The 21,273-nt window shown below is 38.0% G+C and overlaps 1 protein-coding gene across 1 annotated transcript; it reads left to right on the forward strand.

Moving 5' to 3' along the window:
- The first annotated feature begins 9,732 nt into the window (after positions 1 to 9,732).
- Positions 9,733 to 18,765, forward strand: LOC114454308 (heparan sulfate glucosamine 3-O-sulfotransferase 1-like). The gene is made up of 3 exons (XM_028434666.1): positions 9,733 to 9,792; positions 16,786 to 17,081; positions 17,991 to 18,765. Exons 2-3 carry the CDS (start codon positions 16,818 to 16,820, stop codon positions 18,654 to 18,656), a joined length of 930 nt encoding a protein of 309 aa, XP_028290467.1. The 5' UTR covers positions 9,733 to 9,792; positions 16,786 to 16,817; the 3' UTR covers positions 18,657 to 18,765.
- The last annotated feature ends 2,508 nt before the right edge of the window (positions 18,766 to 21,273 follow it).

The raw sequence follows: 21,273 nt of genomic DNA on the forward strand, positions 1-21,273 counted from the left end.
GCGTTGTATCCTTCGGTTGGACGGTCACGGCTTCTCCCAAACCCGCGTCCGCCAGTCAATCTGCCTGTTGGTCGTTCTCTCTTGGAGGGCGACCTTCAGGTCTCCGCTTGGCAGGGTAGCGTTTTTTGTTGTTGCGTTTGGGCTTTTTCCTGTGGGGACATGTGTCTGACCAGTGGTCCGGTGCGCCGCAGATGAAGCACTTGTCTCTGTTTTCTTTTATCCTGTCACGGTCATCATGTCGTTGAGAAGTGTGGCCTTGGTGTTGTCGGAACAACGTGAGGGCAGGGAGGGCGTTTGCCAGCATAAGTCCATCATTGCCTTGTTTTGCTTTGTTTTCAAGGTCCTCAGCATGTAAGGCGTATTTGAAAATGTCAGTCCAACGATTCTTTTGCCATCCGCCAATCAGTGTTGTTTCGACTGTGGAGCGGAGAGAGGGGCGGAGCCCCGATACGAGGAAGCTTTTAGCTAGGGCCTCGTAGGATGATTCATCAGGTGTGTTGTAGCCTTGTGGCGGCTTGACGTGGCCGCTGAAGGTGTCGACACAGGCTGTCAGCCTGCGGCTGTAGTCGTCAACCCGCTCAGTAGGTAACTGCGTGCAGGCCTGAATTTGGCTCATGTCCACGCGGACGCTGAAAGTCTGAGCGAGGAGTGCGGCGGTGGCTTGGACGTGCTTTTCCCAGTCTCCATTGGGGTTCCAGCCCAAAACCGTCTGACGTAGCCCAGCATTTTGGGGTGCTTCAATGAAGATCTGAATGCGGGCATATTCAGTTGAAGTCAGCAGAGTCTTGAGAAGTCTGTTTATTTCTGACCCAGTTGGTCGCCAAACTTTACAGAATGCGATGAGAGCATCCCCAAATGGCCCTCCTCCATTTGAGATGGGTGGAAACTCATCCTTTGCTGCTGTAAGCATTTCAGGCAGCATGTGTCTGTAAACCAAAACATTGTCTGTTGCGCCTGGGTATTCGATCATTGGGAGGCGGAAGTTCTGGATTGGAGAGTCCAAATCAGAGGTGGAGTCCACCTGCGCCCGTGATCGTGTCAGCGGTCCACAGTGGCAACCGTGGTTGATGGTGGGTGTACTTTGCGTTGAAGAACTGGTTGTAGATTGCGGCTCTTGCACAGGTTGAACAGCATGTGGGCATGCCTGTGGGACCCAACGGGCCAAATGTGCTGCCCCAGCGTCATCGTCATGTAACGTGGGTTTGTATGATGGTGGTTGAACTTGAATTGCTGGCAAAGTGTATGAAATTGGAGGAAAAGCATTAGATGAAGTCTCTATGGCTCCATTGTGTGTCATTGTTTGGCTGGGGGTTTCAGCTGTGGCCTGTGGGTAAATGTATGGTGGAGCTTTGGCTCCCTCTGCCGGATGACCAATAGCATTACACTGTGAATTTGGAATTTTACTTGTGTTACCCAATTCTGCCACCAGAGGGCGGCAGAGAGCCGTGGTAGAAACGTTAGAGGCAGGTGGTGACGTGGTGGAGGGTGGAGCCGTGACGTCCGGATACAATGGAGCAGGGGGTGTGGTTTGTGTGTGTGTGATGAAAGGGTTTTTGCTTGTGTGTGTAAATGTGTCAGTGTTAATTTTTCCCTGTTTTGGCATTATAACCGCTTCTTTTTTATCCCTAGCAGCCCTGTGTGCACTTTCTTTCTGCCAAATGTGTAAACAGCGTTCATGTGCCATCATTTCTTTCACATAATTGCTTTTAACCTTTGTTTTGCTCAAAAGTTGCTGTTTATGCTCAGATAGCGCGTCTCTCAGCTGTGTGAGCTGGCGTTCGCTCAAGCTGCCTCTGTTTGGAAAACCAAAGCATTCCACCCAAACCTGCAGCTTGTCACAACAATTTTCACCATACTTTTTCTTCATCTGGTCTACTAATGGTGCACTCCAGTCCACCTCCGGCTTAGCGGGGTTCACACTTAGATTATTGCCCATTATGCCCCCCGACAGTCTACTAGCTGCTGATCAGGCAGAAATGGCACGGCCGTGCTCTTAGTCACAATCTCAACTCCGGTGCCGAACCGAAGGAAAAACTCACCCGCCGTCCGTCTCCAAAGATATAAAAAAATCTCTGAATCAGCAGGGCTCAACCACCGCTCTTGAAAATAAGAGTTTGGGAGATAATTCGCAACAGTACCAAACTGAAGGAAAACACAACCTCCGGTACCGAACCGGGGTAAACTCGACTGTCAGGGTTCTTTTTGGGCACTTCTAATATTATTCAACTTTAACTGGACCGGAGCGACCTTCTCACGCACCACAGCAGAGGTGTCAAAATAAAACAGAAACAAAAAGAAGCATGAAGGCTTTGTGAACAAAAAACCAGCTTCTCACCTTTTTTAGCCGAATTGTTTGAGGTCCACCGTGGTCCGTTTTGGTCCCGTGCCAACCGTGCGACGACCCGATGCGAGCCTTCACGGAGGTATCCTGCACATTAAATGCTGGCTTAGGATCATTGACGCGTCCGTCACCCCCGTAATGGGTCGCGGGCCGCGCACACGGTCCGGACAGGGATCTCGTTCGTGACGCCAATTGTTAAGGTGGAAAAAGAGGAAGGTTACCTCGTTTTGGCTGTATGACACCCTCTGCGTTGGGAAGTGATGAAAACCAGACTGAAGAGTTGGTGAATTAATAAAAAATGATTTTATTCTAAACTAAATAAAAGAATACAAAGTGGAAACAAAAATGGTGACCCCCTGGCCAGGCGATCCAAAGACAGAGTGACGAGACACAATATTAAAGCCACGTATATCTCCCCTTAGTTCCCCCCTCCCTCCTCCCCCCGAGAGATAGGCATAGAGACAGGGAGAAAGAGGGAGGGCAGGAGATGGAAAGAAAGACAGTTTTACTCTTTGAGTCAAAACAGTTCGCTCCTCGTTATCTGGTTGCTATGGAAACGGAGGTGTGTGCGAACTATGTGTTTGTGTGTATGAATGAATGTGTATGGGGTGTGCTATGTGAGTGTGTGTGTCTGTCCTTGTGGTTGTTTTGAAACTTTGGACAGGTTGTTCTGACCCAGAGTGAAGACAAGTTAAAGTTGAAGACATGAGAAATCACACAATGAAAAGTTACACCCCAAGGCTTAAGGATTAAAATATAAGTAATTATATTATTAAGCATAACTAATTATTCTGCCCCAACACTGGTTTAAGGACCATGGTATTCCTGTTTTTGATTGGTCAGCAAACTCACCTGGACTTTACCCAATAGAAAATCTATGGGGGATTGTGAAGAGGAAGATGTGAGACGTCAGACCAACAATGCAGAAGAGCTGAAGGCCACTATCAGAGCAACCTGGGCTTTCATAACACCTGAACAGTGCCACAGACTGATTGACTCCATGCCACGCCTCTTTGCTGCAGTAATTCAGGCAAAAGGAGCCCAAACTAAGTATTGAGTGCTGTACAAGCTCATACTTTTCAGTATCTGTCTTAAGTAATATTCTAATTTTCTGAGATACTGAATTTGGGATTTTCATTAGTTGTCAATTATAATCATCAAAATTAAAAGAAATAAACATTTGAAATATATTAGTCTGTGTGTAATGAATGAATATAATATACAAGCTCCACTTTTTGAATGGAATTACTGTAATAAATACACTTTTTCATGAATTTCTCATTTTATGACCAGCACCTGTAGATCTGAACTCAGAAGTGGATCAACTTAACCACTTTAACTATACCTAAAATCTTTGTCCTTGAATATAAATTAAAAAAAAACCTAAAAACTGATAGTTTGTGTCTCTGTCGACCAATGTTGGCTTTCTGAACTTTATTCTGTTCTTTGCCTGTGGAGACACAGAGGTGATGGAAACTATTCAGTCATTTCATAGTTTTCTAATGAACTGAATGTGTTCCAGTCTTGTGGATGGACTTGTCCATTGTCCATGTACTTGAAGAAAACATGTCATTTCATAAAACAAAAGGTCCTTGGAGTTTACAAGCTCTTAGATCAGTGATCCCCACACTGTGAGAAAAAAAAAACTGTGAAATTTACGGTAAAATACTGGCAGCTGTGGTTGCCAGGAATGTACCGTGAAAAAAATGGGGAATCCGTAAAAAACAAAACGGTATACTGGTTTTGCAACCCTAAATTTTACAGTAGAGAACATGTTTTTTTTAACTGAAATCATGGTAGAAAAAAACAAATATTGTAGTTTATTATACTGTAATTTGCTGTAAAAAAAAAACTTTCCACAGCTTTTTTCACAGTTAGTTGCTGTTAAAACAACAAACATAATATAATAAGTTTTACAGTAATTTGTTGTTAATTTCACAGTAATGGGATAGACACTATTATGGAAAATAACTGTAAAAATAACAGAAATATGGTAAACCTTAATAAATCCTTTGACCGTAAAAAACACAGTGAAATTGTATAACAAATTACAATATTTTATTTTGACCATTTTACATTTTACGGTAAATTCCTGGCAACCACAGCTGCCGGTATTTTACCGTTAAAAAAATACAGTATAATACATGAGGAACATAAATGACATTTTACAATAGCAACCACTAAATCTAGAACAATCTAAAGATTCTCATATATAACCAAGGTAGTGAATATTACTAATAAACAATAAGAAAATTGACATTTCATCTATAAAACAGACTGAACAGGTCATGTGTTGTGTTTCTATACTCACAAAGCAGCATAGATCTTGAGTATACAGCATGTGTCCATATTTATATGGCTGGTAATCCATGAAGGAATGAATAAACATAAAACAAAAAGTCACTTGCCCCTGACCGATCAAGAGTAATGAGTCACTGGGTCCTGCCTTGGTTAAGAAAACACTCAAACGTGTAGTGGAGTTTCTAATGCACATGATGTTGAAGATAGAAGCTCTGCTGGAGTACTGAGATGTCCATCAGGAGTTCACTATGGACTGGCAGGATCTCCTCTGTAGAAAAACATGGACACAAAGTTTCAAAAGTTTGATCAGTGCTTGAGCAAAATGTACAGTAATGAACAAAACCTGTTGTCAAAAACAGGTCCAATGATAAATTATTTAAGTAGTAAGTTTGCAGTTCTTAAATCTATTTATGTAAAAGTGATACACAGCACAGCCCTAATTATAATCATTATTTGTGTTACAGTGTATTTAAGTTTCCCATTGATTTATTATAGAACTTGAAGTTAATGACTCAATGTGACGGTGACTTATTTTATAGTGTCAGTTTCCTTCATTGTATGAAACTACTCACCTGGACAATGAACCTGACCTAGACTGATTAAGATTTGTGTTTTCTGTCCATCTTTCTTTAGTTAAATTGATCAATACCCTTGCTTACCTCTTATTGAATCTTTAGGTGCAGACTTAATTGAAGATGGTGAGGGCCTCGTACAGACAGGGTGTGATGTTTAGGGAAACCAAAGAATTCATACAGGTGTCATCATTTCTGCCAGAAGACTCACAGCAACGTTGGCAATGAAGCTTTGATTGTGGACTGGTTAGATCCCTTCTGCATTCAGAAAGAAAACAACAAAAAGGGCATACACCATAAATAATAACAATGACAAGAAATTAAAATAAAATAAGTGCAAAACAAATTTTCCAATATTGACACTGTGCAAGTTTGTGCTGCTTTCCATACAAGTGATGACCAATACATCGGCCAGCTGATATTATTGGCCGATGTGGGCTGGTGCGTTCGCCGATCCGCATTATATACAAAGAGCAGAAATATTTTTTACTTCATCTTGTTCTACATCACCTGTTTTTAATATTTGTTAAATATTTTTTTTACTTGTCGTTCTACCTGACCTTTATTAATTTCAATAAACGTTTGTTCTTTTAAAATTGAGACTCGTACCATTTGTGATCATCATTGTGTAATTTTCATGATGTAAATCCCTATTCCATACTAGAGATAGACCGATAGGGCCGATACAGATTTTTTTCTATCAGCCTTAGCCGATGACCGATACAGACGGCTGATTTTCTTGAGCCAATATTTGAAGCCGATACTACGTTTGCTCCCTCAATTTACATCATAAAAACTACACAACGATGATAACAAATGGTATGAGTCTCAATTAAAAAAAAGAACATTTATTGAAAATAACAAAGGTGAGTTAGAACGACACCAAGTAAAAAATATTTAAATAATAAAAACAGACGATGTAGAACAAGAAGTAAAAATAATTTCTGCTCTCTGTAAATAATACGGATCGGCGAACGCAGCAGCCAACATCGGCCAATGTCGATACACGTAAAAAACGCAAAAATCGGCCGATGTATCGGTTCAGTAATAGGCTAAATTACTTCTCAAGTATCATTATTTAGACGTTAAGTTTTATACAATGACATAAGTAGTTGTTTGCTTTGGGCTGAGGTTTATCCAAACTACTTAAATTTTTTTTTTTTTTACTTCCTGGTATCAGTTAATTTAAAAAATGTGCATGCCTTAAATGTATTATAATAAAACATTGAACCAAAGATACATTAGTTGGTTGTGGTAATTTTAGCTGAATGTTTTTCAACAATTTGATTTAAACTACGGTGTAACAGTTAGGCAAGTGTCAAAAGGGTAAAACAAAAAATCTACCTAATGCTACAAATAAAGTAACCTCGAACCTTGTATGTATGAAATGAATAGTTAGTTAATGAATAGGGGGCACACAACCAAGCTAGAAAATGGTGAAGATTTCTAATGTATACATAATTTGGATTTTAGATAAATTAGCAAAAATCCTTGCAGCCTGTGAATCTATTGAAAAATACAGCAGTTTAAAGGGGACATATAATGGTTTTAAATCCTTCCTTTTTAGATATAAATCATACAGTTGTGGTCTATATAAAGTGGAACTGCACTGCTTGGGTCTGAATTCCTCATTATTATAGCTCCCCAGACCCCTTTTCTGATGTGCTTCTAAGAGCAACTCATTTTGGTGCGGTCTCTTTAAATGCAAATGAGACACTTCATACCCCGCCCCCTCTCCAGGTTCAACTCCACCCTGCTCGGCCATTTTTGTAGTTTGATAGAAGAGATACGGCCACGTAGCGGCGCAGAAAAAGTTTATTCACACGTTATTTACACAATGTCAACAACAGAAGACTTGTCCATCCAGCCTTACATGTTTGAGCCAGAGTTGGACCCGGCGGAGCGAGATGAAAATGAAGATGATGAACCTGCAGAACCCTAACAAGTGAGCTAACACAAGCACCGAGCTAACGCTAGCGCCAAGCTAACGTCACGAAATGCATTTTAATAGTCTTTACGCTACTTTACTGTTGGAATTTGACAGTCTTTTGCTGTATATTTTACGGACTTTTTTTTACAGTGTATAAGATTTTGCAGCATCTGGATGAGCCAGTGCTGGAAGAGATCCATGCCTTGTTTAACTACATTTGGGAAGCTGGATCGATGCCAAGGGTGTGGAAACATGCTGTAGTAATTCTAATCTTGAAGCCGGGAAAGGATCCCTCTTCTCCGTCGTCGTATAGACCTATTGCATTGACTTCAGTGCTATGTAAGGTGATGGAGAGGATGGTCACTAATAGACTTGTGTATTTTTTAGAAAGAACTGGTTATTTTGTGAATTATCAAAACGGATTTAGCTTTGGAAGAAATACCATGGACTCGGTTGCAGTATTGGATCAGGATATCCGAAGGGCAGTGGTTAATAAGGAGGCCGTGGTGGCAGTTTTCCTCGATATAGAAAAGGCTTATGACAGTATGTGGCGGGAGGGTTTGCTGATGCTGGCATTAGGGGAAGAATGTTTGTATGGATTAAAGAGTTCCTTAATGGTAGAACAATACAGGTAAGAGTAGAAAATCAACTTTCAAAAATCGTTAGTATTTTGAATGGTACGCCTCAAGGATCTGTAATTAGCCCTGTTTTATTTAATGTAATGATTAATGGTATTTTTCAGGGTGTTAATCCAGGTTTTGGAAAATCCCTGTTTGCAGACGATGGCGCTATTTGGCATAGGGGTAAAAATACAGAACACTTAATCAAGCAAACTCAGGTAGCCCTGGATCAAGTAGTACACTGGGCAAAAATGTGGGGTTTTAGGATTTCAGCATCTAAAAGTAAGTACATGATCTTTGGCCTGAAAAAGAAAATTCCACAAATGACTTTGTATTTATATGGAAACCAGTTAGAAAAGGTAAAAGTGTTTAAATTTCTCGGAATGTGGATGGATGAGAGGCTAACATGGAATACGCATATTGAAAAGACTGTTGGTAAGTGTGAAAAAGTTGTAAATGTACTTCGTAATTTGGCTGGCAGTGACTGGGGAACATAGGTCAACTCTGATTATGATTTATAGAGCAATGATAAGATCTGCATTGGACTATGGGAGTTTTGTATTTGGGGCTGCAGCAAAAACTGTGTTACAAAAGCTGGGCAGAGTTCAAGCAAAAGCCTTAAGAGTGTGCAGTGGAGCTTTTAGAACCACACCCATACCTGCACTGTTGGTTGAAATGGGGGAAACATCTTTAAAAATTAGAAGGCAGAAGCTGGGGCTCCAGTACTGGACTAGACTAGCAGGACTGCAGCATAAATCTGCGGCCAACTGCCTCTTGGAGGATTGTTGGGAGTTTGCAAAAAGGGAGGGAAAAGCGCATTTTTTGAGACATATTTGTCAGCTGGCTGGTAACGTGGGTTTGGAGAATGGGAGTGTTGCTGAGTTAATGTGGTCCCCTGTCCCATTCTGGCTTTTGCCAGAGCCGGACGTTCAATTGGGCATGTTGGGGATGGATAAGAGTTTTGTTTGTGGCCAAGTAAATGAATTTGTGGCTCTAAATAAAGAAACGGCTTGTCACATTTTTACAGATGGGTCTAAGGATCCGACATCAGGAAAAGCCGGTCTTGGAGTCTACATTATAAATAATGAAACTGGGAAAAGTATGCGTGTATCTGATTATGTATCTGTGTTCACGACTGAGTTGTTAGCCATTAGGTGGGCTTTAGATTGGATTGAACGAAATAAACCTGAGATGTCGTATATATATTCGGATTCCATGGCTGCCTTACAGGCAATTTCTGACCATCCCTCCGGGGCTAGGATAGATACTGTGGTAGAGATTTTGTGTTGCCTTCACCGGATAGAGTTGATGGGGTCTAGTATTGTTTTTTCCTGGATCCCATCTCATGCAGGTATTGTGGGCAATGAAGCTGCTGATAGGCTAGCAAAGAAGGCTCTTCTCGAGACGGAAATTGAATATGTGGTCCGATTGGGGAAGGCTGAGTGTGTCAATGTTTTCAAAGCTACTGTGTATCAGCAATGGCAAAGGGAGTGGGAGAATGAGTCTAGAGGGAGGCATTATTTTAAGTGTCAACCTTGTGTGCAGGGCAATAGACTCCTGTGGGCAACTTGCCGATCAAATCAAGTTAAGATAACCAGATTAAGACTGGGGCATTGTGGACTAGCTGCATATTTAAATCGAATAGGCAAACATCCGGATGGATTATGTCAGTGTGGTCAACTTGAGACTATTTCCCATGTTCTATTGGCCTGTAGATGTTATTCTGTTGAAAGGGGAACGTTATTTAAAGACCTTTCAACTCTTGGGCTGATAGTGTTTTCAATAAAGTCAATATTTGCACCAAGAACAGAGTCGATTTTAATAGATAAGGCAGTCGTGAGGTATCTCCAATCTTCCAACCTCTATTTGAGAATCTAAAATGGAGTGACTCTAAGTGAACAGAAGAGGGCAGCATTACGCTTCTTTTAGTGTATAGCCTGCCGGAAACCATTAGAAGAAGAAGAAGAAGATAATTTAGACCGAAACACGGAGCTCTCTGAATAGATCATTTGAAACCATCAGCCACTGGTGAGTCTTTTGCAGACACGTTTCCCAACCCGTTCAATTCTCCATCTGGAAAAATGTGGATTCTCTGTGGTGCCGTGCATGGAAGCTAAGCTCTGACCACTCGGTTCAAAGATAAAAAACGATTTTTGTTTTTTATAAAACAAACAGCCGAATTGTAGATAATACTTTAATTTACTTACTCACTCATGTAGTTTGGAGCTTTACGTTTTGTTTTGCGCAGTTTTGTTGTTTTTCTGATTGGCGCTACAATCAAAAATTATACTAAATGAGTAAAATAAAACAAACAACTAAACAATATTTATACAAAAAGTACACAAATTGACTCCAGAATCACTCTATAATGGCAACCAAAAACACTTACACAAAAAAATGCACAAAAAGACAACTGAAAGATAAAAAAAACACTCAAAATGACTCCAAAAAACATACATTACAGAAAAATACACCAAACAACAAAAACGTAAAAATGACTCAATACACAAAACTAAATATTTATACAAAAAATACACAAAATGACAACAGAATCACACTCCAATGGCAACAAAAAACTATAATTATACAAAAACACAACAGAAAGATACAAAAATACACAATGACTCCAAAAAACATACATTACAGAAAAATACACCAAGCAAAAAAATATAAAAGTGTGTAAAAAACAAAACAACAACAAACACATTTATCATGTTCATGGAAATCACACACACTGTTTTACTTTGCACCCACAAATAAAGCCCTTTATAACACTACAGAGCACAGAGTATGTACACCTCTTTGTACATCCAACCTTCAAACACATACTCATTTGGCCATAATTAACTCTACTTAAGCTCCCACATGAATGCATATTTCTGACGGGCACTGTACTAGTTTACAGAAATAAGAATAAACCAGTTGTAACCACAGGGTGCGACATCAACCCAGTTCTTCTCTATATGTTGCATTATGATGAGCACTTAGGGACTGTTCTCTCACCCAGGGGGTTGATGGGTAGGAGGTGTGGTTTTACGCCCTATATAATGTGTTGACGCGCTTTGTATCATTTATTCATGTGATGCTGCTGAACTGATTAAAAGCTATACTAACCTCCACCTCATCGTTCCTCATCCTGCCCCAACATCTTCAATTACAAAAAGATTTTGTGATTTATATGCAGAAAAATAGCATATGGATTTATAATGATTAACATTATATTTTATAATATTCAAAATATTAATAATCCAATATTTGAGAAATAATATTTATCTTTTTCATTTCATTTTTTCATTTTTATTTGCACAAATAAACAAGACAAAATGTATACAGTGGTTAAAAGAACATAACTGTGCAGGAGAGAGTGAGAAGACCATTTGAGGTCTTATAAGACCACCTCCCCAAAGTCAAATTGAACAAAAACAGGCATGAGCAGGTAGGTCAATATTTTAAATATATATACACATATTTAAAGATGACTTGTGTATTAACATTTTTTTAGCTGCATTTTAAAAGAGTCAAAAGTGGATATAGTCTTTAAAACAAGAGATAAATGATTCCAGAGTGAAGGTCCTCTATATTTGAGTGTATTTTGTCTGGCTGAAGTTCTACAGAAGGGCAGATGCAAATCTCTGCAATGCCTGGTGGAGGAGGCATGAACATCTGAAGTATATATGAAAAAAATGCTACAAGCCCTGGGCCTTATATTGGACATATGCACATATTTATACATGAAGAGACAAGTGCAATAAATATTAACATTATACATTGTATTTCCTGAAAAGAGGAGCAGATGAGGAAAATCTATTTGAAAAAATCAAAATTCTTAAAAATATTTTTTGTATCAATAAAATCTTATTCAGATAAGTTTGGCATGTAGCACCCCAAATCATATTACAGTATGTTATATGTGGATAAAGTAAACTATAATACAGTGTCATCATACATTTAGGATCTATTAAGGAGGAAATTCTACTCAAAATAACTATAGATTTCATTATTTTTCGACAAACATGTTGAGTGTGAGATTTCCAGGTCAATTTTTGGTCTACAATGACGCCTAAAAATTTAGTTTGAGTCCCTTGACTAATTTTGGTTCCATCAATTAATAGCTCTGCATCTTCTTCATTGAATCTTTTGTTTTTTGTGCCGAATATCAAAAAATTAGTTTTTTGTACATTTAGAAAGAGTTGATTTATTTTAAACCACTCAGAGATATTTGATAATTCTTCATTTGCTTCTCTTATTAAACTATTATAATTTGAATGAGATAATAAAAGACGTGTCATCAGCAAACATAAGAGGCAGTACATTATTACAAACATTTCTTAAATCATTGACATAAATAAAAGAGGTCCCAAAATGGAACCCTGTGGTACCCCACATCTGTGTTTACCTCTGTTTGAGCTTTGATTGTTAACATAAACAAATTGTTCTCTCTCATCCAAATAGTTTTGTATCCATTTTAAGGCATCATCTTTAATACCATAATTTTCTAATTTTGTTGAAAGGATTTTATAATTAACAAATGCATTTGACAAGTCTAAAAATATACCAATAGTGTTATTTTTATTATCTAGATCTTTAGTGACTTTATCGACAAACTGCAAAAGGGTCATTTCTGTAGACATTTCTTCTCTAAAGCCATACTGATGGTCATACAAAATATTATTTTCTGTCGTGTTTAGATATTCTTTAAGTTTTCAAGTACTTTAGAAAACAAGGGTAAGACATAAATTGGTCTGTAGTTGTTAAACAAACTGGAATCACCAGATTTGTACATAGGAGTTACTTTGGCTAATTGAAGATCTCCAGGAACAACAGCTGTTTTGAGTGACAAAGAGAGAACATGAGTCAAGGGCTCAAGAATAGAGGAAGCTACTTTCTTTATAAGACAAGCTCTAATTTAATCGTGTCCTGGTGCTGCGTCCCTCATCTTTAATATTATCTGAAGTACCTCATTTGGAGTTGGAGGATCAAATGCATTTAAACAAGAATAAATTTTAACACATTTTATTAAAGTAGGTTTTCCTGTTAATACAATATTTTTTGCAAGTGAAGGACCAATATTTACAAAAAAAATTGTTAAAACCATTTGCTATGTCTATGGGATTATTATAATCTCTGATGCCATCAGAAAACTGTGGTGTATACTTCTAGTTGTTTGTTTTTTGTTAAATAATTCATTTATGACATTCCATGTTTTTACTTGAATTTACCAGCTTTTCAGAAAAATGTTTTCTCTTGGCAACATTGAGAATTTTAATGAATTAATTTTTATATTTTTTATAGTATGAAATATTTAAAGGCGCAGGACTAGTGAGAGACTTTTTATACAACTTATTCTTGGTAATAGAGGATTTTTGTAAACCATGGCTTAGACATTTTCCTTTGTTTATTTTTACTTTTTACATAAGGAAATGATTTATCAAACAAGGATGAAAATACATTCATAAATGCGTGATAAGCCATCTCGACATCCTGGTGTTTGAAAACCTCATCCTATGTTGAATGAGCGAGTGTGGTTTTAAAACATTCCTCATTTTTCTGGTTGAATCTACGACGTCTCAAACTGCATTTTGACTTTGTTTGCAACGGATTTGTAAAATACTGAAATACAGGAAGATGATCTGAGATATCAGCAAGCATAACACCTGAAATAATTGGATTTACAAAATAGTTTGTTAATATGTTATCAATTAACTCTGTGTTTTTTAGTGTTTCCACTTTTCATATTTCAATGTCTGTGTTCATTTAAGTTAATAAACTGTATTTTCAGTGTATTCAACAAAGCTTAACCTCAGCAAGATTCTTTCTTTTTATAATATGTTAAAGTTTTATTTATTCAGAAAAACTGTTCCTCAGGAAATCCACTTTGATCTCCTGACATGTTTCCACTAAAAACTGCCAGTCTTCCTCAGAGGCATCTGCTCATTGCTTTGATATTTCTTTTGAAGTTTTTTTTTTTACTTCCGCGTAGTAATAAATAAATAAATATGCAAAATTTCAGTTTCCTATGTGCTGTAGATTATGAGATATTAGAAGCTAAAAATGGAAGAAAAATAAGAACCTATGAAAATAACCCCCCCCCCACTAAATTGTCCATATTTCATAATACGATCAAACAAAAAAAAACTTAGTGTGACTATTGAATATTTAAGAAACAATTGGTAAAAAAAATTCTGATTTTTTTTTTCAGACTAAAGTGTGATGACATGAATTGAGTCGTATTACTTAATGTTGTTTTCTATTGAAGACACTAGAGAGCAGCACATACAGTAGCTCTGCAGCTTGTGTGCACTGTGATGATTGGCTGATCAGGAAAAAGATTAATTTAATCGAACCTTGGTTTAATGAGGGACGAACGATAGAAAATCTGCCTTTAACCTAAGTTTAAATAAGATACACAAGTGTTTATTGCTTTCTTCTTTAAAAGGTGATGTTGAAGGACTCCACAGAGATGGAATGGATTATTATTCATTTGTAGCATAGATCTAGTGCAGGGTTGGGCGACTATCACAGCGGGGGCCACAAAAATTATGATTGTATCTGATCCAAGGACCATACTATTAACATTTATGACAGCATTATAACTAGTGCAGTGTCTGTAGGAAGTCTGTATTCATAGATGTATGGGCAGACTATACTGTATACTATCTATATAGACAGTCTGTCCATGCATGTATGAATATATACATATGTAGGTGTTTGTACACATGTATTATCCACACAGCTTTCAACTTATCCTGAGTTATCATGACTACCTGTCAAACACTGAGCTGTTCTGCAAAGCTGCATTTTAGGCAATTTTATGAAATACTCCATGAATGGTATCATTGCAGTTCAAACAAATCAAACGTTGCACACCCTTGAACCAAGCAGCAGCCATGTTGAAAGTCTCAGCTCAATCTGAGCCTGATTCACAGACGCACACACACACAGACAGACAGAGATTCCTTGCTTTTATAGATAGATGACTGATCTGAGCATTAATACAGGGAGAAAAGGTGTTTTCATTTTTGTGGTTTTGTTGTTTTGTCAGTTTTTAGCCACTTTGTGCTTTTTTGTTATTTTTTGTGTTCTTGTTGTAATTTTGTGTATTTTTCTGTCATTTTCTGCATTTATGTTGTCAGTATGTGCATTTTTGGGGTCACTTTCTGTATTCCTCCTCCTCCTCCTCCTCCTCCTCCTCCTCCTCCTCCTCCTCTTCTTCTTCTTCTTCTTCTTCTTCTTCTTCTTCTCTCTTCTTCTTCTTCTTCTCTTCTTCTTCTTCTCTTCTTCTTCTTCTTCTTCTTCTTCTTCTTCTTCTTCTTCTTCTTCTTCTTCTTCTTCTTCTTCTTCTTCTTCTCTTCTCTTCTCTTCCTCTTCCTCTTCCTCTTCCTCCTCCGCCGCCGCCTTTGGACGTAAATGGTTGTCATCTTAGGGAACTGACGGATCATGTCCAAACACATAAAAACACGCTATAGGAACAAAAGCAGAGCAGCAATGTGCTTTTGAGAAGGGGGCGTGGCCTTCTCCTGCCTTACAGCGGAGTGAGACTGTGCAGCATCTCTGCCGTACCAGGAAATAGCGATGTTTTGTCATTTGGGTTATGAAAAGCACAAAATGCTGACACTTTCAAACTTATAGGTACTGTAGGCTATTTGAATTGGAAAAACACATAATTTATAATTATATTAAAATCAAAACAAATAATCAAAATATTAATTCACCCTTGGGTAGGCACTGCCTACCTTGCCTACCCTGACTGCACGTCACTGCTTAAAACCTTGCTTATGTATTTATGGGCTAAAATAAGTTAGTATTTAAAATACAGTAAATTTCTTTTTAATACAATTCAAAGTGAAAATATTTAATTTATGTATGAAAATAGTATAATATAAAAGTATTTCTGTTGAGAAATTGTTAAATTGAAATTGTAATATCTATATTTGATATAAACATAAAGACAAAGGTTTCAGGTTATAAAGTAGACTTATATTTTAATTTACTACTTTGTATAGACTCATTTCATAATACAGAGGAAAACTCTATACCCAAAAACAATTCTTTAAATAAACATTAAAAAAAATAAATAAATAAATAATGCAATCAATATTTTGCTGTTCCCGCGGTTGCGCAGGCGGTAATTATAAGACTGTGACAAAGGCTGTGGGACAACATTAAAACAGAAAAACAGCGAGAGAGAAAATGGAGCACTTTCTTGTATGGTCGCCTGTGATATCGTACATGATATGAGTGACAACAAGTGTTATAAAGGCTCTTTTGCACAATAATAGGTGTGCCTTCAGATTTTTACTTGTCCTTTGTTGTGCCTTGTGCACAAAAAGTTTGGGAACCACTGCACTAGACTAACTCTTAATTTGAACCAGCACATTGTTACAATAATTACTTATTACTTTGTTCTTATTACTAAAAATTATGATTCTTTCCAAATGAGGGTGAATTTAAATGGTGCAAAGGGTGGAGATTGGCATAATTCCACCAGGCAGGGTTGGGGTCAATTACAATTGTAAGTGCGTAATTGGTAATTAATCACAATTATGACATTTTTTTTGTAATAGTAGCTGAAAAATCTGTTGATGTTGTTGTAATTGTAATTGAATTGTATGTGAGTTCATTTATAAATGTAATTGGCATTCATTTTATAAAAACTATAATTTACAATGTAATTTAACTTAAAACTAGAGAACCGTGTTATCGTTATATTGCTTACACATAGGCATATGTAGTTAACAAATTAAAATATATGGATTATTTATTAAAGGCTCAATAAAGGTGTTTAGTTGTAATTGAACTTCAATAATTGAGAACGTAATTGAAATTTTAGCTGTAAATAGAAAAAACGCTGCTCAACATAATTAATTGAGCATAGATAATTGAAGAGGTAATTGTAATTTAAAAGTGTAATTGACCCCAACCCTGCCACAATCAGAATATTGTTGTGGTTTTAAAACAACTGTTTACATTTAGAAATGGAAAATCTAAAAATCTGAACGTTTTTTCCTTCTTGTCTCACAGGTTTTTAAAATCAAAGGCCTGTGTGTGTCACCATGCTGTGGACGGTGCTGTTTGCCCTGCTGTTGATCCTGGTTCTTCAGACCCAGATGTTTGTGTGCTTGAAGGAATTACGCACCAGACATTCCACCTTGTCCCTTTCCTCTTCCTCCTCACGCTCTTCCTCTTCATCCTCCTCTTATAATAAAACTCAGCAGCGACTGCCAGGAGCCATCATCATAGGAGTGAGGAAAGGTGGAACCAGAGCTTTGCTGGAGATGCTCAACCTACATCCAGATGTGGAAGTGGCCAAAGCTGAGGTCAACCTAGTGAAAATGTACTCATCAGGCCTGGTCCAGTTATAGTCCAGCCCAGTTAGTCCAAAAGCTGAGGTAAACCTATCAATGGCATAAAATACTGGTAACAACCAGTGTTAATTTAGACAGAGCATTTTTATTTCGTTTTTGTCAAAGTCTTTTGGCTTAAATGCAACTTAGTTTTAGTTCAAATATCCACGTACTCTTGGTTCTTTGGTTATTCCGTTTAGTTAAAACCAAAACTGAAGTACAGAAAAATAAAAAAACGGACAAGCAGTGTTTTTCTGTGTTAAAATGAAATCTCTTTGTGTTTTTTTTGGATATTTATGGGAAACTATAGACGAGTAGCACAATCAAAAAAACAAGCAGTGTGCTGGATCAAAAAAGGTCCAAAGTAGCTATGAAGAAACGAAGGTCCGCACCACTGCGTAGTTTGCTCCCAAATTCAGTTTTTAATAAAACACCAAAAGACGTGACGTTTCGGGCTGATCGCCCTTCATCAGACATGGACGAGAGCTTCATGTTTTAAGCTCACCAAACAGAGGGGACACACAGGGGGGCGGACTTTTACTCCTGGACAAAAAAAGGAGCAAAAACAAAGTCACATTACTGATGAACTGGTGAACTGAAATGTTATTAATACATGAATGAATCCTAACCAAACAATGGGTGTTAAAAAAAAATCACACAAATGATATGTGACTAAAGGAACCAGAGGTGGTGTAATTAATCTACTGGTGCTCCTTGTTTCTTGTGATCAACTTCTCTGTGTTGATGGCTGCTGTCAATGGCTAGTGGTATTATAACGTGTAAAATAAATATTTTTAATAACCTCAAGAAAGCTGTAATTGTTTTTGTAACGTCATAATATAAGGGATGTAATAAAACGCTTTTCTGTACCTTGTGTATCAGGTTCACTACTTCAACGTGGAGGAACACTACCGCCGTGGTCTGGACTGGTACCGATCCCAGATGCCTTTGACTTCCTCTGGTCAGCTGACCCTTGAGAAGACCCCAGGATACTTTGCATCACCTCCGGTTCCTGAACGTGTGTGGAACATGAATCCAGCTGTGCGTTTGTTACTCATAGTCCGGGACCCCGTGGTGAGGCTCATATCCGACTACACCCAGGTTCTCCACAATCGCCTGACCCGACACAAGCCCTACCAGCCCCTAGAGGAGCTCCTTCTCCACAACGGCCAGATCGACCCAGGCTACAAAGCCCTGCAGAGAAGCCTGTACTACCACCATCTTACTCAGTGGCTCGACGTCTTCCCTAAGAAGCAGATCCACGTCGTAGATGGTGATGCCCTCATTCGGGACCCGTTTCCTGAGCTGAGAAAGGCCGAGAGGTTTTTGAAGCTCTCGCCTAGAATCAACCCCGACAACTTTTACTACAACACCACCAAAGGCTTCTACTGCCTGCTGTCTGACGGACATGACAAGTGTTTAGATGAGTCTAAAGGAAGGCCACATGCACCACTCAGTGCACAAGCGCTCAGGAAACTTTGTCGGTACTTTGAGCAGCCGAACAAGATGTTCTTTGAAATGATCGGGCGGTCCTTCTCCTGGTGCTGATCCAAAGCAATAGAAGAAGAAACACGGAATAATGACTTGTTTGGTTCGAGGCTGGATCTTTTGGAGTTTAGAAACGTATTTAAATCTGTATCAACTCACAGAAAAACAACCATTCACACGCTGATCAATCAATCAATCAATCTTTATTTGTATAGCGCCAAATCATAACCAATGGTATCTCAAGGCACTTTACAGTAGAGCAGTCTTAAGGACGGACTCTTCATTTTATGGATACACACATATGCATATATACGTATATACACATACATATGTATCCCACACCCAACATGAATTCATCATGGCGGCAAGGAAAACCTTCTGTTAAGCAGCAGGAACCTTGTGTGGATCCCATTCCTATGATGAACAGCCATCCACGTTATGCTGTGTTGGGTGTGTGCAGAGGAAAGGGTGGAGACAGAGCCGCTGAGACTCTGTAACTCCACACTGAGGATCCCACGGACCTGCAAGACAAAAGCCAGAAGGAGTACAGGAGCAAACACACAAGGGAAGAAGCAGACATAGAGGGAGTGTTTGAGAGAGGAATGGGACCCTCTCCGGTCCCTCTCTAGCCTAAATGACCTCTCTCTTAACGCCCTCTCCAACCTCTCTCCAACCGAGCATGCCAGACCCCCCCCCCGGCAGTCTATGCTGATAATTGAATATACGAGTAGTGCAAGATGACTGCGTGATTCTTTACAATATAAACTCCGGTCTCATAAAAAGACAATCACTGTTTATTTTGTAACAATTTTGTACAGAAAACAATTCAACTCTTAAATTTTGTGTTATTTGTAAACTGAGTTTAAAATCCGTTATCGAGAAAGTTTTTTTTGTAATTGTGTTGTTTTTCTATTTCACGCTATTGTTTTTCCAAGTTATTTGTAATTTTAAAAAATGTGCCTAATAAAAGGACATGTTTTTTTGTATAGACCCTTTGATTGTTTGTAAACATTGTGACATATTTTGTTGGGCGGGGCTTAGCCTGGAGGCAAAACTACTATTGTCTTCGTTTTTCTGAGCTCCAGTGTCCGCTGGAATCCTATAAAACTTTCATTTATGTCCACTAACGTTATCTCTCATATTCTGGCGCCCAAACACACAATAAGATGACATTCTATAGCTGTAACATTAGCTTCCACAGTCTTTAGCCAGCAGCGTTTCCTGTTTTTGCCTCCAGCCACGTCACTCGTGACAAGGCCATTAAGGGGTCTATAGTTGGACTTGTTTAAACCTGGGATTAGTCAGAGATACAGAGTCGGACAAAAATTTTTTATGAATTAATAAAATATTTGATAACAGACTACCAAACACCAGATGTCATTTTGACGTTCAATTTTGGGCTAAATCTGGTCTTAGCCTCGATTTAGCACAAAAATTGTCATTGAAATTGGGTTTTTTTGGACTGTCAGGATTGGTCCAAATTTAGTACCAATGTAGTCATTGAATTGAGGTTTTTATTGGACCGTCCAACATAGTCTAATTTTAGCCCTTCTTTAGTCGTTGAAATTGGGGATTTTTTGACCATCAAAATTGGTCCAAATTTAGCCCTAATATACAGTAGTTGTTGAAATTTAGTTGTCATTTAATCGTCCAACTTGGTCCAGATTTAGCACATTTGGTCCAAGTGTAGCGCAAAAATAGTCTTTGGATAGGACTACTCATTAGTGTTAAGTAGCTCAACAGTTTTAACTCTTTTATTTGGGTTAATTTAAACCAAATTAGCTTAAAAAAATAAATAAGAAAATGTAATGTAACAACCTCAAACATAACAGCCCACAAATATGGACCAAAAATACAAATATGATCCTGGTCCAAGTGGACTACAACGGTTCCCAGAATTAGGTATTACATTTTGAGAAGGTAAGATTATTTAATTAATTAATCAATAAAATTAATCTTGAGTGCACAGTACTACGATCAGAAAACGGCGGCTTTTCACAATTCTCTTTTCGACCAAATGTTGACGTTGTTTATATGGCAAAGACGTCTTTTCAATGGTTTTTCAACCATATGTTACTGGATGGGATAGACATTTAACAAATTAAATCAACAGGAAACTCTTCTAGCACAGCTGTGGGCTACAGAACCAATTCCAATTTTTAATTGTTAGTGTTTTTTAATCCAGTTTTTTTAAATTTTGTTTTTGTGTCCTTCGCGTGTCGTTAAAGTCATTTAATTATTAGTTCTCTATAATCAGTCAGTCACACCCCCCTTCATACTACCTTATTTTATCTATGGCTTTTTACACTTGCTTTTATTTTTCAGGCTTTTCTCTATTAAATTGTGTGAATGTGAGTTTTCTCCACAGCTTTTTGTTTTGCTTTTTTTTATTTAGATTTTCAAGACAGTTTGTTTGTCTTCTGTTTCCTGTCTTTTACTCTGTCATTTTTCCCCCTAGATTACGTTTTATAATTTACTTTAGATTTTCTCTATTTCTTTTTCCTTTTCTTTGTGTCAGGTTGTCTTTCTTTCTTTTTTTATGTATTTTTTGGGACACATGAAGGAGTTGAGATCAATGCAGGGACACCTCAAAGTGAAGATTATTTTGTAAATCAAACGAGTAATAGGAGGAAAAGGTATTTATACCCCTTTGATGAAAGAAACACTGCAAATAATG

The sequence above is a fragment of the Gouania willdenowi genome, chromosome 20 (genome assembly GCF_900634775.1).
Source record: "Gouania willdenowi chromosome 20, fGouWil2.1, whole genome shotgun sequence".
NCBI classification, from domain to species: domain Eukaryota; kingdom Metazoa; phylum Chordata; class Actinopteri; order Blenniiformes; family Gobiesocidae; genus Gouania; species Gouania willdenowi.

Coding starts and splice junctions, on each gene's coding strand:
- LOC114454308 (XM_028434666.1), top strand. CDS start 16,818: ATGCTGTGGACGGTGCTGTTTGCCCTGCTGTTGATCCTGGTTCTTCAG. Junction 17,082..17,990: donor TGGAAGTGGCCAAAGCTGAG/GTCAACCTAGTG, acceptor CTTGTGTATCAG/GTTCACTACTTCAACGTGGA.